At 47.3% G+C, this 18,307-nt stretch overlaps 1 protein-coding gene across 7 annotated transcripts in view; it reads left to right on the forward strand.

The window, feature by feature from the left end:
• Nucleotides 1–18,307, forward strand: part of PRR5L (proline rich 5 like) — a 131,187-nt gene that overhangs the window by 65,100 nt on the left and 47,780 nt on the right. For 6 of the 7 annotated variants that reach the window (XM_006195033.3, XM_032488479.1, XM_032488477.1 and 3 more), the window contains exons 2-3: nucleotides 14,808–15,094; nucleotides 16,998–17,078. In XM_006195033.3, the coding sequence (XP_006195095.2) occupies nucleotides 14,931–15,094; nucleotides 16,998–17,078 (245 nt within the window). In that variant the 5' untranslated portion in view covers nucleotides 14,808–14,930. Of the gene's footprint in view, nucleotides 1–6,987; nucleotides 7,431–14,807; nucleotides 15,095–16,997; nucleotides 17,079–18,307 lie in introns of those variants that run through there. The other variant, XM_032488476.1, reaches the window with a different exon arrangement.

Genomic DNA, 18,307 nt, shown 5'->3' on the forward strand with positions numbered 1-18,307 from the left:
ATCGACTACACGTCAATGAAAAAGAAAAATTTTTAAAAAACCCAGAAATGAGCTAGTTTGACTGGCTTATTTTTCAAGGGCCTAGTTTAGAGGAGCTTATTTCTCAATGAGGAGACCTCATTTCTTTCAGATCCAAAGGGTCATGGATATATATTTGTTTCAGTGGGTGAAATTTCAGTAGTAGTCTGTGTTTGAACATTACAAAAATGTTCCCTTTATTTAAAAAAGGGGGAGGGGGCAAATACCTCTTGAGGTCTTACTGTATCTTAAACTTTACACTAAGAGACTTTGATAATATTGTATAATCTGTTACAAAACAATGATGATATAGATACTATCATATCTGCATTATGTAGATAAGCCCACTGAAGCTTAGAGAATTTAAGTAATTTGTCCAAAGTCACATACACAGGGGTGGAGTTGAGAATGGGTTTCAGATCTGGTACTCCAGGCTTGTAGTGCCAGCCTGGACTGGAAATGTCTTTCCCTTCAGGTCCTCAGTTGCTGATTAGATCATCTTGTACGTGATTTATTCTGGTAACTTTTTTCTTTTCTTTCTTTATTTTTTTTCCCCCAAAAGTCACATAATATCACAGAATGGCTCAATTACTGAAAAAAAAAATCATGATCTTGTCTTTAGAAAACTAGTACACCACTGTCTAAAAACTTCACGCTAGTAATCCATACTTAAATATCACAATCTTCAGTTTGTTCATGGACGATGTATGTGCAACGTTTAAACCATTCATCTGTAGAAAAATGAAGCCAGAAAAGACTTTGTGGACTTCTTAATTATTTCTCTATCCTAGGGGTGTGTAGGTGTGCATGTGTATATTTCCCTGTGGTCATTCCTTTTGTACTGTCCTTGAACAAGGTAAAGTGTACTGAAATCTTTTTTGAATTGTAAACTTTTTCCTTTTAATCTTTTTTTGCAGAGCTAGACAAATACAGAATTGATTTGAGAAATAGAGCATGAGGCCCTCTGAAATGTCCCTACTACATTTAGCATTCATGATTGAAAGTTTGTCCCCTAGAGTTGCCCCTCGGTATGCAAAATGTAAATACTTGTTAAAAGCAATGCTTATAGAAAGGATCATTTGTTAACAAGTCAATGTGAATTGATATTTTCAGTTGCTGAAAGTTGGGAATAAAATATTTTGTGGGTTCTGTATGGGGTATGAGTTTAGGAATTGGGGAACAGAGACAGTGGTACTCTTTACAAGGGAAGATTCTCCTTTGGAGCCAAGAAGGAGGTTGGGAGGATAGATAATGCAAAGCAATGAGGGGGTATCAGAGGTGACCTTGAGTTAATTCACATTTTTGGCATGAGGCTGGAGATCCAAGGTTTACCTTGAAATTTGTACAGTTAAAACAAATGAGCCGATCTATTTATTTGGTAACTACTATGAGTCCAGTACAGCCATGTAATGTTATTTGAACCTCCCAACAATGAAGCAGGTAGATATTTTTTCTATTGCTAGATGTTGAAAATGAAGGCTCAGAGAGGTTAACTACTTTCCTGATGTCACACAGCTATTAAGCCCCTCGGTCTTTCTAGTACATTTTGATATCTACCCTTGAAGGCCTTCCAATGAAGAACCCAGGCTTCCAAGTACTCAGGAAGGTCCTAGTGGTTCACATGCAAATTTCTGGATCAGAAGTTGATAGCAGAGCAGTGCGGGGGCACGAAAGTGAGGGGACAGGAGTTGTGTGAACAGTGGAGGAACTGAAGGGACAGTCTGGATAATTTGGACAGTAGTTACTCCCTGGAAGGAGAGAGGTCCAGAAGGTACTGTAAATGGAGGATTGCTGGCATTGGTCTGGCAGCAGAGGCCTGCCGCTCCAGGTGCCCGAGGGGAAAAGTCGGGGAGGAAGCACCTCCACCTCTCTTGGCAGGCCTTCTGTTGTGAAGTGGCCATGTTAGAAACCCCAGGTTATAGTCAATATAAATTAGGGAGCCCGAGAGACCTGTTTCCATTTTAACTGGGCCAATTGAGGTAACAGTTGCCCAATCTCTCTTTAAATATTCTTTTCTTATGCTTTGCCAGTTTATGGCCTTTGTAGATCAATCCTTGGGTTTCATTTAGAGGAGAGAGAAAGAGAAAAGAAAAAAAAAAAACCAAAGGTTAGTGATTACCTAAATTGGATTAAGTTCTGTCTAGCAGCCGTTTAAAGAAATACTGCTTGCTCTCTAATTACCGTCAACTAGGAATTTAAATGGTCTATTACATTTAAGCTGACTTTTTCTTTCTTTCTTTTTTTTCCCTCTGATAGTTCCAGCTCTAACACATTCTGCGAGTTTGGGGGCTTTTTTTTTTGATATTCTTCAAACTTGTGGAAGACATTCTCTGCCTCCTTCCTTTTTAAAAATATTCCATTTCTGTAGTTGGATAATAAATGATAGTATTATATACCGGCTTCATTAACAAGCAGAAAGTTTGCAGCCAGGTGCGCCAGCTCTGGCTGGCTGGCGGGCAAGCCAGTTAACTAACTGAGTTCTTGGTCAGAAGTGTAGGGACACCTGTGCAAGGCTTTTGGGATGGAGTGTGACTGGCTTGTCTGTTTTACTCTGTAATAAATCCTGGGTCTAGGATGAAAATCAGCCACTTTTATTCTGTGTGTCAGCTTTTAAATCAAAAAGATGAGTATTGTTTATCAGAGTGGGTGGTGTGTGTGGTTCGGGCTGGGACTAGGGTAAGGCAAGTGAGGCATTGAGGGTACAGCATCCCCCTACACCCCCGCCGGGAGAGAGTGTTTCGCTCGCCTTGCACTCTTCCCTCCCCTGCTGTGCTTATGGGTGAATCGTGCCCAGGAGGGTACTGGAGAGCAGTGGAGTCACCAGATCTTTCCCACTCCTGACTGTGGCCTCTGGGAAAACCTCAGTCAACATCGACCCCTGCCCCTGCCCACACAGCCTCTCATAACTAGTTGTACAGTTTATTTCACGTATAATCACGTGTTACATAAAGACATGTATTTATTTCTCTCAGCTTTCATTCGCTTTCCGTCACCTCAGTTTTGGGGTGCAGATAGGAGATTTCTCTCAAGCACTCCTCAGTGTTCTGGTTTCACTTCAGCTGGTGGCCAAGGTCCAGCCACACCTCCGGGTCCTCGCTTCTCTCCACACTCCTTGCAGAGCTTTCTCCCGCTTCGCCAGTTCTCTCGGACACAGGCTGAGGTCTGTGCTTTGTGGAAGGCATCTGTGACAGCGCTTGGGTTTCTAGCAAATACGAGGATTAAGGGACCACTTTGGGCTCCCCCAGCCATTCAGGAACTAGAGTAGATGTCCGTTTCAGCTGAGCCTGGGAGAACATCTGAAGGAATTTGTTTTTGTCTTCTTCCCAAGGACTGGGGGCAAAAATCCAGCAAGGGCTCTGATGTGTGTCTGTATTATTCTGAACCAAGCTGCCTCAAACCCTGTTACAACCTGCTTGTGACCTCAGCTGCGGGATTCCTCCGTGTAAATCCTTTTATGCTTGCCGTTTAATTCTAAATACTCGTCTGGAACGGGTTCAGCATCGTTTCCCAGATGTTTTTAGGGAAGACCGCGTCAGCTGCTGCCGTCATCTTGGAGAACTCTGCTCCAGCTTGCTGGCCGCTGGATGGAGTCCACCACCGTGGGAGCCGAGTGGCAGCTGGCATTGTAAAATATCTGGAGGCAAAAGTAGTGGGTGAGCATGGTCATCCTTTGTGGTGTTCGGCGATAATTAAAAAGAAAAAATCTCGACCAGCCAGAATAGTTGATTCCCTTCAGGCTTCAGACAAGCCCCCAAGATAGCCACAAAGGTCGGTATCAACTCTGCAGAGGGGAGAGTTGTTCAGAGAGTCCACACATTGTTCCTAACTGGCATCTTGGAGATGATACAGGTCAGGGAATTGCGATCTGGAAATCTGATCTCGACTCTGCCATGGACAAGCTGTCTGACCTTGGGCCAGCTGCTCTGTGTTCTCCTGCCTACAAAATAATAATAAGTTTCTTTTCTAAAAAAGCTGTGATGGCCAAGGAAGCATGGTCTAGAGCAGTGCTTCTCCAAGTGCATATGAATCACCCAGGGATCTTGTTAAGCCACAGAAGCTGATGCAGTGGGTCGGGTTTGGGGCCTCAAGGTCTGACAAGCTCCCAGGTGATGCTAATTCTGCTGGTTCTCAGGTCACGGGTTAAGTCGCCAGGCACTCGAGTCTGAATCAGGGTTTCTCAGCCTTGGCCCTCTTAACATTTTGGGCTGGATAATTCTTTGTTGCGGGGGCTGTCCTTTGCATTGTAGGGTGTTTAATAGCATCCCTGACCTCTCCCCACCTCTCCCTACAGAGGCCTGTAGCGTCCTTCACACCTCCCCACAGTATGGCAGCCAAAAATGCCTCCAGGCTTTGCTGAATGTCTCCCATGGGAAGAGAAGGGGGCAAAACCACCCCTAGCTGAGAACATTGGTTCTCACTAGAGCAGTGTTTTCAAGCTTGGTTGTCTCTCAGAATCACCTGGAAGCTATCTAGAAAGTACCATAGCATGGAGTTCTTCTCTTTGAATTCTGGAAAAGTCATAGTCTCAGACTTGAGTCCTCATGCCAGCCCTCTGCAGCTGTGGGACCAGAGGCAAGCTGCTCCCCTGGCCTCCGACCCAGAAATTCTTCACTTTTGAAATAGGGGTGCTAGGGGAGGGTATATAGCTCAGTGGTAGAGAGCATGATTAGCAAGCACGAGGTCCTGGGTTTAGTCCCCAGTACCTCCATTAATAAGTAAGTAAATAAGTAAACAAACAAACACAAAACAAACAAACCTAATTACCCCCCAAAAGAAAATATTACTTAAAAAACAGGGGTAATAATGATGCCTATTCTGAGGGTTGCTGGGGAGATCAATGAGCTTTAGAAACTATAGTCATACTATAGTCGTCTGTATCTGCAGGGCATTGGTTCCAGGACCTCTCCCCAGCCTCCCTATCCTGAAATCCAAGGATGCTCAAATCCTCTGAGTTCGGTCCTCTGTATCCCAAGGCTCAGAACCGTGAGTACATGAGGCTGACAGTATAGAGCGCTATACAGTGCTATATAGATGTCAGTGGTGAGTGTTATATCACAGGAGCCTACGGAATTTTATTTTATTGGTCCAATTACTTTATTTATTTTTCCCAGGACTGGATTCACCTTCCCACAGGCCTGCCTGAGTGACCTTCATGCTCTTGCCTCATTATTCCTCCAACCCCGGCAGTGAGGAGCTGTGTGTGTTTTTCTCCAGTTACTCTCTAACGCAAGGGTCTCAAACTGGCAGCCCAGGGGGCCAACCTTTGTCATCAGACATGTCTTGTTTGGTTTGAGTCATGTTTTGAAAAAAAAAGAAGCAGCAGCAGCTTATTTTTCCCAGTATTTATAAATTGGGAGATCTGACAGAAACTCAGCTTTCCAACTTTTCTCTAAAAAACAAAAAGAAGATTGAGGGTTCTCTTTAGTTTGGCACTGTCCCCACTTGGCCGTCTAGCTGTGGTTGTGTTCTCTGCCTTGGGTCCGGTAGGCATTGAGTTTGCCATCTCTGCTTTAGGTCTTCCTGTGTTTTTCTTTAATCGTGACCAAATTCCTATTCCTTTTTTCTCTTTTCTTTATTATGGGTAGGACCACATCTGGCTCACCTTTGTGTCGTGGGCCGTGGGTGCTCACTATTTGTCAAAATGAGACATTTTGTCCCATCCTTTCCTGTCACAGATAAAAAAGGATACTTGTTGAGCTTTACCTCTGAATGCTTGTTTTTCTTTCCCCAAACTTCCTTTCTAACCGGCGCCCACATTCTTTGGAGGAACAGACAAGAAAATGAAGAATGTGTATTTTTCAGTTGACCCTTCGTTAACTCTGCCTTGTAATTGGAGAAGGTGATTTAACCTTTCCTCCCTCAGTCTCGTCTCAACTGTCTGTCTTCAGCGACAGCCCTCGGTGTCAAGTTGCATATATAACATGATGTTAAGTATTTCCTTCGAGACCCTGTGCCCCTTGGGGGCAGGTACTTTATTCTTCTTTGCTGGTCCAGCTTCCTCTACGCAGATCCTGGCACGCAGTGCACCATCTAACGTGTGGTTGTTGAATGGACCTGAACTGAGCTCATGACCCCCCTGGGAAATGATCAGGTCCCAAGAGCCCCTTCAGGCCTCTGACTCTCCATCCAGTGCTCTTTGCACTTGGCAGTGTGACATGGGGGGATGGGCCCTTTCCCGTCGTCTCCTTTTCTTATGAAACAGCGCTCCATCCTGTTCCTGCAAAGAGAGAGGGAAGCCAACTTTTAATAAATCACACATGTTAATCTGGAGCACATGTCCCCACACTGAGAGCTCTGGTTGGCTGCCAGACGGTAGCTTTTGACTGCTCTGTCACCCACCAGGGTTTCATGTATGTTCCATGTCAGCAGTGTAATTGCTCACATAATGGTCAGTCTCGGCTGCGCTGGTGTCTAGACTTTTTGCTTTATCACCTGGTAGGGACTACAGAAAGAATCACTCTGGTTGGCATGGATGGGGCACACCCAAACAATTCATCCTCCAAGAAACTCAATACTTAAATGGGGCTTCTAGAGATGCAAATAAGATGTGCGGTTATTTCCCCCCAGTTTTGCTTGACTTGTACCCAAGGAGGGGATTTTTTCTGGTAATTAGACTGTGGTTTGCAGGCCTGGGTGATGATGATGATCAGACGAAATAATTACTTCTAGATGGTTCGGAATTGTCAGCGCTGAGTCCTGTGGACATTTAGTCAACACTGTGAAGCAAAGGTAAACCGGAGCTTGCAACTTGATGGAATTATTATTGCAGCAATTCGGACTCCCAGACCCTTCCCTCTGCACTTGGTTTCCAGCGGAGCGCTGAGAAAGTTGTCTCATTCTTCCTGTTGAGACCTTTCCATAGTCCAAACATGACCCTTAACATTTTCTTGTTTGTAGGAGTGTCTGTCTCTTGGCTGGCTTTTGCCCCCTAAAAGTTGCGAAGTTTGGTCCTTAATCCAAGCAAGTGTGCTGTGCGCTGCAGCAGGCGCCTCCCTCTGCCGTGTTTGTAGGTTTCACCAGCATGCAGACCCAGGACTCCTCGCCCAGCTGGTGGCCCCTGGTCCCATGGTGCTTTGGTGGACCCCAGTTCAATCAGAAGGAAGGGCGTTTTTCTGTCTCAGAAATGGGAGGGCTGTTCTTCTTGCCTGCTTGGAAGTCCACATTTCCTCCTATCATTCAGAATTATTTCCCAGGCACCTTTTATGTGCCCAGTACTGTGCTTGTGGTGGGATGCAGCAGTGAACAAGACAGCCAAGGTCTTTCAGGTCTCTAAGGAACTTATATGCTCTCAGGACCAGTCAGACAGTGAATGAGTAACAAACACAGTGACTTCAGCTTGCTTAGGAAGTACCATGAAGAAATGAAGCCTCCTTCCTGAAAGGGCCAGAGTATGCGCGGGCTGCCTGAACCAGGTAAGCAGCTGTTGGAAATGGTTGTTCAGGGAAGCCGCAGGTGGTGGTCATGTGGCAAACACGCGTGTTGTTGGCACAGAGGGTTGAGAGTTCGGGCCCTGGAACCAGACTGGCTTTGACTTTTGGTTCCACTTACTAGTCTTCAGACGTTGGGCAAGTTAATTCTTTGGTTTTAGTTGCTTCATCTGCAAAATGGGGATAACAAAACGTACCTCATTGATTTAGAGTGAAAATGAGAGATTCCCGTTGAGGCTTGGCACCATCTCACGGTTGTGGCCAGCCTCTGATGATGGTTAGTATATTCTTATCAGCAACAGCAATGATAAAATCATCATGGGAGGAAGTTGATTGGCAAAATAGTCCCACCACTCTTAAAAAAAAAAAAAAAACCCTACTTCTGGCTTGGTTTCCATCCTGTGGACTGGTGCTGGGTAGTTCAGATCGGGGTTCCTAGGCTGGCTTAGAGAATTCTGTTTGCTGTGTGTTTCTTTTAGCGAAATGCCAGGGGCTGCTGGCTTACCCTGTCTGTCAGAAGAGTGTCTTGGGTGTGTATGTAATACTGAGCGGGGGGCTTGTGGTTCCATTGAGAAGTCTGTGATGGGGAAGTGAGAGAAGACAGAAAGTTGGTTAGTTGAGAGACTGGTCAGCTAGATGAGGTGGGGCTGGCTCTGGGTTTGTGCTGTGTCAGGATCTGATCCCCCTCCTCGCCTGTCCAAGGTGCCCAGGTTTGTGGGGCTCACGGGCTAGGGGCTGGATGCATGGCTGGCGATGCAGAGAGGTAATCCTGGCCATCAGGAAGGCCAAACTCTTAATTAACTGAGACTGGGTGACTTACCCAAGGCCGGCTGGTACCAGCTTATGTTACACCCCGATTAGGCTCTGGGTGAAAAGCACGAGAAGACTGGTGGTCACAGCTACAAAAGGATAAAACAAAGGTCACAAACCTACCTGTGAGGCCCCTAAGGTGTCCGTCCGCCTGGTGAATGAGTAACCAACACTTACACGTCAAATGATTTCAACATTTTAAAGTCTGGATTTGGGGATTCTGTTGGAAAATTCAGATCTGGGAAAGCTGGGCTTTTAATGCTGAGATGGCAGAAACCAGTCTGGGTTGAGCAGTGGCTGCCTCCTCTAGCCTGGGTCGGTCCTGCCCACTCTCTGGGATGTTCCAGGCTCCGCCCTTTGGACCAGTTTGCAATGCATGATGCAAAAATGGAAAGAAGGTTCTGCCTTTCACCTTCTTTTATTACCGGGGTTTGTTTTCTGGCCCATGTGTCCCTACACAAGACAGCTCCTATAGTAGAAAATGTACTGAATAAATAAATGTGTGTTGCGTGAATGAACGAATGGGACATGTAATTGATAGAACGCTGCACTGGGGATCACAGAGCTAAGTTTGAATCCTAACTTCCTCCTAACAGCTGAGTGATTTCTAACAGATCAAATAACCTTTACTTTATTTTACTTTTTTGCGGGGGGAGGGGAGAAGGGGGCAGTCACTGTTGTTTTTACTTATTTATTTGAATAAATAATACATTTTCATGTTTCAAAATTCAAAAGGGACAAAAAGGTTTATAGAGAAAAGCGGTCCCCTCTGTGTCTCTGGCACCCAGCTCCCTTCCTGCAGAAAACCAGTGTTACCAGTTTCTGGTTTGTCCTTTCAGAGATACTATATGCTTTACAGTGAAATATGCAAATATTCTTCTTCATCTTTTTTATGTAGATGGAGCCTAATTTACACATGATTCTAGACTTAGGTTTTTAGCACGCTTCATTCAGAGTGTCCCCTAGAGAGCATCCCAGCCAGTGCGTGGAGTTCTCGCCCCTTCTGTCTTAGAGCCGCAGAGGCTCCCAGAGCATGGGAGCCCCTGGTTTACTCAGCCGTCCTCTGTCGCTGAGCCTTTAGGGTATTCCCAACCCGTTGCTGTTACAAAGAAAGCTGTAGTAAAAACCCTTGTTACGTAACCCACCTGACAGGCCTGGAGTAAAGTTCCTGGAAGTAGAATTGCTGACAAAGGTACAGCCTTTGTCATTTTTGGTAGATCTTGTCAAATTTGCGTCCATAGCAGCGGCCTCAGACTGCTTTCCCTCCAGCAGTGTGGGAGAGTGCCCCTCGCCCCACACCATGGCCACATGCCCCCTTTGGGAGCCTCCGAGGGCTTTGTGAAGAACCATGTTTTATAAAAGTATTCATACTAGATCTGGGGGCCAGGCCATGGTCTACGCTATCTCATTTAATGTGAACAACACTGAGGTAAGTATCACAATCATTTGACAGATGAGGGAACAGATTCAGAGAAGTTGAGTCATTTATCCAGGTCGCCCAGCTAAGAAGCTGTAGAGGCTGGATTCGAACGGGTTTGTCAGATTTCAATACCAGGATGTTTTCATATGGTAAAGCCCTATGTAACTTGAGGTTTATTTTCAGCTGACACTTGCTTATGGTTCTGTGTCTCCCAGCAATAGTACATCTCACAGGGCTGATTGATTTGCTCGCTTGTCAAATATCTGTGGAATTCCAGCACTATACTAAGCTCTGGGGATGCATCTGAGGACGACATAGTCCCTTCCCTTATGGATCTCACAAAAACAATAAGTAATAATTCTGTAGTCAATTATTGAGGTAGATTGTGATAGGACAACAAAGAAGGTGAGGAGGGTGTTTTATGGGGTGATGTGACTTAATTGGGGGGGGGGAAGGGGGAGGCAGGCCTGTCTGAGCAAGTGAAGGTTGGGTGATAAAGGGTGTGTGGGTTTGAGCCTGGAGAAGTGAGTGGGAAGTATTTCAAATAGTGGGCATAGCATGTACAAAGGTCCTGGGGCAGGGAGGAGCAGGTGGTGTCAGAGGGAGGAAAGGAAGGAATGCCAATGAGCTGGCATGCAGAGTGGAGGGAGGTGAGGGTGTGAGGATGGGGTTAGAGGATTTATTCTAAGACCTGTGGGGAGCCTTTGAAGGCATTGAAGCAACAGCTCCATGAATGTCACGGGCACTGGGCTGTTGGGTTCTTGTCATAAGTGCAGCTCCATTTCCTTCTCTAAGGTGTGAATGGTAATACACGCAGGGCTTTCAAACATTTTGAGTGCTACATGCAAGAGGACATCCTGATAGACTTAGACTCAGTACACAGGAGTGCACGTGTAATATACACGTTTCCCCCAAATGCGGTGCACTCTGATATTTTCTATTCTGATCCATTTCATTAAAGGTTGTCTATCAAGACCCTCTAAATTCACTTTAGAAACACTGAGATAACACGTGTCAAGTGTCTGCCCCACAGTTGGCACCCAGTAAATGTGCGGTCATTCTCCAGTGTCATCATTATAAGGGTCCCTCTGGCCGCAGTTAGACAATGGATGTGTGGAGTTAAATGGCAGTGTCTACATCCTGACGGCGCTGAAGGATGCTGGCTCTTCACTTCTGTGCTCGTGTCCCAGGGGAGGATCTCCCCGCTGGGCTTCCTGCCCGCAGGGGCTCCTGCAGGGGGCGTGTCCAATGGACGGTCTGTCTGGTTTCCCTGGGAACTGGTTTTTCCTCGTTTTCCGGGCAGCCACATCAGACTGAGTGCCCAGTTTCCTTTGACTTCTTTGTTATTTACGCTCAGAATGGCTTTTTCCTGGAAACCTCAGAGTCGTTAGAAGCCACCCACTTCTTGCTTTTAAGTTGTGCCATGATCCTACTTCCCACTTCTGAGTCGAGGGCTGGAGCCTTGGTGGAATTCATTTGCATTTTCCACTAAATGCACCACCTTCTTCTGCCTGCTGCCCCACCCCCCAACCCCGATCAGCCTGCAGGCTGCTCCCCCTCCCTGTGCCCTGGCCTTGGAAACTGGAAGGAAAAAGCAAGACACCACATTGAAACACATCCTGGACCCTGAGTGGGGAGGTTTTTGAAGACACCCCAGTGAGGTGAGCCAGGGAGAGCAAGACTGATAGCAGGGGTGGTGGTGGTGAAAAAAATAAACAAGAATCAGCACGTATCAAGCAATTCCTGCGTTCTGAGACTGTTCGAAGCCTGTTTTAATCAAACCTTCTTTGAATCATCTCATCCAGCCACCCTACCAATCTTAAGTCTTGTGCCTCGGCTGGAACTTGTGACACTGAGCCTGGCTCTGGCACCTTTGCTCCACTGCACCTGTGGGGCCCCTGCACGTTCCAGGAACCAGGTCCAGCACCTCTTAGATCATCTTTCTCATCACCACCACAGCTCTCCAAGTTCCCATTTTTTAGACGTAGAGAGTGCAGTTCAGAGTGGTCCAAGGCCACACAGTGACTACATTCTTTTTTTTTTTTTTTTTTTTGGCTGCAGGAACAAAGCCCCACAACCATGGTGGCTTAAGACGACAGACATATATTCACTCACAGTTCTGGAGGTCAAGAGTCCAGAATCAGAGTGTCACAGGGTCATACTTCCTCCAGAGGGTCTAGGAGGTGAATCTCTTTTTTTTTTCCCCTGGATACCAATTTCTGGCTGGCATTGGGAGAATCTGTTTCTTTCCTCTCGCTGCTTCTTCTGGTGGCTGCATCTCTCTGGTCTCTGCCTCCGTCTTCACATCTTCTCTGTGTGTGTCTGTGTCTCCTCTTCTGTCTCCAGTCACCTGCGTCCTTCCTATCAGGATACATGACACTGTATCTGTGGGTCCACCTAGACGATCCAGGATAAGCTCCTTCTCTCAAGATCCTTGACTTAATGACATCTTTTGCCACATGAGGTAATAGTCACAAGTTCTGAGGACTAAGAAGTGAATCTGTCTTTGGGGACCGGTTTTCTGCCTCCCACAGTCAGTGAGTATCAGAATGAGCCTTGATGCCAGGGTTTGTCTGATTCCAAAGCATCCAGTGGCCACTCACCCTTCAGAACTACAGGCATTCGCGTTATTTTTAATGGCATCTTAACTGTTCCATTTAGGGGGTACCACACTTGGTATGACCTGTCCGCTCTGGATGGATATTTTGGAGTTTCCTTTTTTTTCATTACTGCAGAGAATGAGCGTATCTGCCAGTCTTGGGGACCATGTGACCGCTTCTGGAGGGTGCGTTCTCAGAAGTGGAACTGCTGGGCCAGAGGGCTGGAAATTCTTTGCTTGCTTCACTCTGTGACTGTCACCACCCCTACCCCCCGCAGCCCAGAAACAGAGCTGCAGAAAAGGAGTTGAGCGGCATCGTGCCACAGTAACACTGTGAGCCACCGAGGGCCCTAATGCACTGTGACCACCACCGTGGCTCCGAGGCCTGACCTGCTCCCCAGTGGAGTATTTTCCAGACGTGCCTGAGGTCTCCATAAGCAGGAGGAAGTGTTGCTGAGTTTCCACTTCTGTCCTTGCTTGGAGATTTAGAAATAACAGCAAGGTATTTTATTTGTTTAACAAGCACTTATGAGGCGTTTGCTGTTTGCCACACACTGTTCTAGCTAAGTGCTCTACAAATATGTATTCATTTTGTCCTCACTCAACCCTGAGGTTGTCATGCTAGTAAGCTCATTTCATGCAGGAGGAAATTGAGCCTCAGAGAGGTCAAGAAACTTGCCAAGGTCACACAGACAGTAAGGAGTGGAGTGTCTAACTAAGGCAGTCAGTGCTTTATCCTTTGATTTTTTTTCTCCTCATGCTTTCCTGTCCCCATCAAATGTGGTCTTCGTGTTCCTCATGTCTGTTTATCTATCTCCGCAGCATGAGATTTGAATTTTGATATGAAATCTTGCAACTGGATGTTCCTGACTAACTTGGTAGATTTGATTCTGATTTTCTGGCTGAGTTTGGTAGCCTGGCAAAGTGGAAATGGGCTGTAGAGTTAGGCCAGTCATCAGTCCACGATTTGCCACTATTAGCTGTGTGACTTCTGGCAGGTTACTTAACTTCTCTGATCTTCAAATGGGGTTTTGTGAGGGTTGAGTAAGTTTATCCACTGGGACGGTGCTTGTCATCACGTCAGACAGGCGGTTGAGATGCCTTATTAGTTGCTATCCTTTCCTTCATTTTTATCTTAAGCAGTGCACTTGGGTTTGGGAGTACAGATCTAAGTCCCGATGCCTGTCTTCAAGGAGTTTACAGAATGGCCTCGGTGGGAGCGGGGGAGTTTTCTAGATCAGGAGTCAAGGAACCTGAGTCTAGCCAGTCCTCTCTCCTCCCTCAGAGATGCTGGACGTTCCTCTGCCCCCCCCCCGGGCCTCACTTTGGTCACTTGTGAACGGGGGCCTGGACTGGCTTCACTCCAAAGCTCCATCTGTCTTGTCATTTCCAAGTTCTATTTAGGACAAGCCTGTGTCTGAGGAGCCAGCGTTGTAGCAGGTGGATCCAGGGTGTGTCAGATTTTCCCTTCTGGCCACTCTGGTCAGCCCACTTCCTCCCTGTGCTCCGGGGAGGCCTCTTGGCTCCGTCTAGAAGTAGGAATGGCAGAGACGGAGACAGCTGCAGGCTGCCTGGATCTGAATGTGGCAGGTTTTGCAGGGGACACATGAGTCAGAGGCATCTCCTCGTTGTGTGTCACTGGGCAGCTGACGCAAGGCTGAGGAGGCTGCAGTCATCATCCCTTTGGCTGAAAACCACCCTTAGTTAAAAGGAGTCTTGTGTGTGGCTGGGGCTGCCCAGGTGTCTTGCTGGGCGCACACATGGCTTGGAGTGGGAGGCCTGGAGGGTCGCGAATGGAGAAGTGGAGGGAGACCGGAGCCCACCCTGTGACCCTCAGTGCTGACCAGCTTCCCAGAGCAGTGGTTGTTTCGACAGGAAGCTGGAAGGCGAACACCTGAGTGATCCATTCTGCTCGCCTCTCCCCTTCCCTGTACAAGTGCCACTGAGTGGGTGGCAACTCCGTCACCTGGAGTTTAAGATGCTCATAAAAGGAGTTAATGTCCCATAATTATCCAGATGAATTGCACTTAGCAGGCCCATTTAAAGAAGGGCAGTGAAATGGGGCCTCTCTTACTGGGTGACCTTTGTCGGGCAAGTTAAATCTCAAAGCCAGCTAGTTTAAGGCTGCTGAAGGGGCTTGCGTGGTTTTATTACTTCTTTGCCATATTCACTGATTTGCATAGATCTTTCCACCTTCCAGGGGCACATGTGGAGATCCTGAGGCCCTCTGCAACTGAGCAGGCCTGTTATGACTTCACCGGCACAGTCAAGCACAGTTTAGAAATCATTTTTCTGTAGGACTGGCCTCAACCCACGGTCGCTGCCTTCTCACTTTGGGGTGACCACACTGTTAGAATCAAAAAGAGGCCTGCAAACACTTGTGAATGGGACCGGCAGGGTATAGATATTACTGTGGGGTCCTGGGATTGTTTTTAGGATGGTTTGGCCGGAAAGTCCCAGCCAACTTCCTCCAAGAGGAGGGCTGCTCAGCCCAGCCCAGGAGTTTTCAATAAAAGCTGCCTTCTTTTTTCAGGTGTGGGCTAACGTCGTGGATTTGGAAAGCCTGAGGGCCCGAAGGCAGCCCTGGGAGAAGCCCTTTCCGTGAGCAGTCGGAACCTTCTGGTCCAGAGGAGAAGCCGTCCCTTCATCTAGACTTATGACCCGCGGCTTCGCCCCCAGCCTGCCCGTCGAGTTCCCCAAGATGGGCTCCTTCCGCAGGCCGAGACCGCGCTTCATGAGCTCCCCGGCGCTCAGCGACCTGCCCCGCTTCCAGGCAGCCCGCCAGGCTCTGCAGCTGAGCTCCAATTCAGCCTGGAACAGGTAAAGGAGGCGCTGGGTGGGTAGGGGTGCCAGAGCCAGGGCAGGGCCAGGGGCTGACTGCGCTTTAGCGTCTCCTGAGATCTCAGCTTCAGGAGGTCGTGGGCATAGGGGTGATTGAAGAGAGCACTTCCCCACAGAGCCTGTATCTGTTAGCTTTCCTTATTGTTTTTTTTTTTAATATGCATTTTTTTAATTGAAGTATGGTTGGTTACAATATTGTGTTAGTTTCAGGGGGCACAGAAAAGTGATTCAATTTTTTTTCTGATTATATTCCATTATAGGTTATTACAAGATATTGAATATAGTTCCCTGGGCTATACAGTAGGACCTTGTTACTTACCTATTTTAGGTGTAGAAGTTTGTATCTGTTAAACCCATATTCCTAATTTGGCCCTCTCTCCTTTCCTCTCCCCAGCTTTCCTTGTTTTAGTAGAGGGAAAGCGGACTGCTGGGCTCTCACAGTCAGTTAACCAGCCCAGGACAATTGGATCTGAACTTACTGTTCCTGTTCATGCCCATTAGTCATGTGCCAAATTGTCAGCTGACCTGAGTTGGGCTATAGAAGTAACCTCAAGTCACCTGTTAACTATTTGGGACAATAAGACGTAATCTATGAAAAGCTAACTAAGCAGCATAATCCAGGGGTGATTCGTACCTCTGAGCCGCAGGTGGTGGGAGAGAAGACGCAGCCTTTGTAAGGTGTCTGGCTGAACGTTTGTGCGCCAAACACTGCGTGGAGGCTGAACCCATATTATATTCTGCCCTTCTGTGAGCTGCTGTTTTTCCCCTTTGGATAAATCAAGTGCATTGCTTATTTTAAAGCATTATTGAGTTTTGTAGTTTGGATCATTATGGATTTCTTTTTTTCAGTGAATACACAACTCTTATGATGAGGAGGGAGGGGGTTCTCAGAAATAGTTTTTTTTTTTTCATTTTTTTGAACTTTTTATCATGAAAAATGTCAAACACACACATGCAAATATACAGTAGCGAGACTAGTATAAGACCCCATCTCTGTGTGTCTATTACCCAAATTCAGAGATTATAAATGCCTGGCCAAGTTTGTTTAATCTGTATCTTCCACTCTCCTATAGTATTCTGAAGCAAGTCATAAACAGAATCGTATTTTATTAATAAATAGGAAATGTTTTGAGGTTAAGTGGAGGCTTCGTCTTTACAAAAGGCCTGGGACCCTTGGTAACGACAAGCTTGTGGTCAGCTCTTTGCTGAAATACTGGGCTGGGGTCCAGAGAATGTGGAGTCAAGACTTCCCTGCGGCCCCTCCACGGACTAACTCTTCTTCCTGGACCCCTGCAGGAGTGGGAGGGGAAGGAAAACTGAGGCCAGCCCCTCTGAAGTTCTTCCAAGGAAAGTACTATTAAGAGACAAAGACAATTAAAGTCCATGTTTGAATTTTTTTTTTTTTTTTTTAATTTTAAAAGGCAAGGAAAGGCAAGGAATTATCCTTTCACATTGGCCACAGGCCTCCAGGCTGCCCTGTGAAGACAGGTCTGAGTGAAAGAACCCCAGGCCTAGGGCAGCTCCCGCTTGCAGGAAATGCCATTTTGGATTCTTGCAGGCCTGGTGGTGCTGGCCACGCAGTTGCCTGAGAGCAGATCCCCCTGCCTGCCCTTCGGGAATGCTGTTCACCAGCGGGTCCAGTGAGGCGAGGGAGGAGGGCCTGCCAGCCTTTGAGAAAGTGGGGGGAGAGAGGCGACTTTGTGGTCCTCTTGGCCTCAGTCTTCCTTGCTCTCCAAGGACCCTCAGCTGGAAGTGATGGATTCTGGGGATAGAAAATGTGGCCGTGTTGGTGGCACGGGCTCCCTGGCCCTTCCTGCCTTCAGCCCTGAACTGCTTGTGGAGAAAGCCTCTCACCAGGGGTCGTTTCTCTTTCCCCCCGTAGCGTCCAGACTGCCGTGATCAACGTCTTTAAAGGGGGCGGCTTGCAGAGCAACGAGCTCTACGCACTGAATGAAAACATCAGGTACGTGGCTGGCCAGGCGGGGCCCTTCCCCCGTGGGGCTGAGCTGGGGCGGGTGGGGGCTACCCCACCGGGAGCCTTCCCTTAAGTTCTGCTGTCTGCTTGTTTCCTGCTGCTGCTTCTGTTGGCTTTTATGATGCTCTTATGGCTGCTAAGTTCTGGGGCCCTTATGGGTCTAGACGTGTGCTCCAGAGAGGGCTTGTCCATTGGTTCGCATGTATAGTGTGTATGGGGGGTGGTGGGGGGTAGAGGGCTGACAGCTGGTAGCTGTCATTTATTCTGTAAACATTTCTTGTCCCCTGCTTGGTCTTTAGGGACCACAGTAGGCAAGAGGGCCTGGCGGTTGGGACCTGACTGCTTGGGTTTTATTGCTGTTCTTCCTTTTACTAAGTGGCTTACCAACTTCTTTATGCCTCAGTTTCCTCTAATGAGAAACAGGGATGGGAAATGTGGCCACTTCCATAAGATTCTTGCGAAGATTAAATTGACTTATTAAATAAACTGTCTACCAGAGCAGGGCTGGGATACACGAGCTCTTACCATCATTGTCAGGGATGTTGCTCTCATTACTAATAGGTTTTGGTGATGAAACCCTCAATAAGACATGGTTCTTGAGGAGTTTAATGTCTTCCAGAATCTTCCCGGGAGAGTAGTGTCTGCTTTTCATTCATTCATTCATTTATCAAATATCTGAGTGCCTCCCTATTAGACAGGCACTAGAAAGACAAGAATGAGCAAAGACAGACATGGACCCTGCTCTCCTGGAATTTATATTCCGTTGGGGAGATAATTGTTAGTCAACTGATCACACGGGTAAAATGTAAAAATGCACCTGTGACGGCTGCTGCAACACAGCTGATGTGATGAAGGTGTGTGTTAGCAGGACTTGATCTTGCCAGGGAGGCTGGGAATGGAGAGGTGATGCTTCGTGCTGTCATCAGTGGGCATTAACTAGGTGAACAGGGCTGCAGGTGGTGGCGACTGCAGGGGCAGAGGTCCTGTGGTGGCAGTGAGCAAGGAACTTAAAGAAAACCCACGTGCACAGAGCACTGAAGGTTGGGTGGTGGTGTGGTTGGGTTTGTGTTTTGGTGCAATGAGGGCAGAGAGGCAGGCAGGGCCCAGAGCCCCGGGGTCTTCCGGGGACAGGAGGTTGAACAGCAGGTCTTTTAATGCTCTGGTGTTCATTCCTCTCGGGTGTGTTAAGTGCAGAACATCAAGGCTAAAGACCCGGC

Source organism: Camelus ferus, chromosome 10, assembly GCF_009834535.1.
Source record: "Camelus ferus isolate YT-003-E chromosome 10, BCGSAC_Cfer_1.0, whole genome shotgun sequence".
Classification (NCBI taxonomy): Eukaryota; Metazoa; Chordata; class Mammalia; order Artiodactyla; family Camelidae; genus Camelus; species Camelus ferus.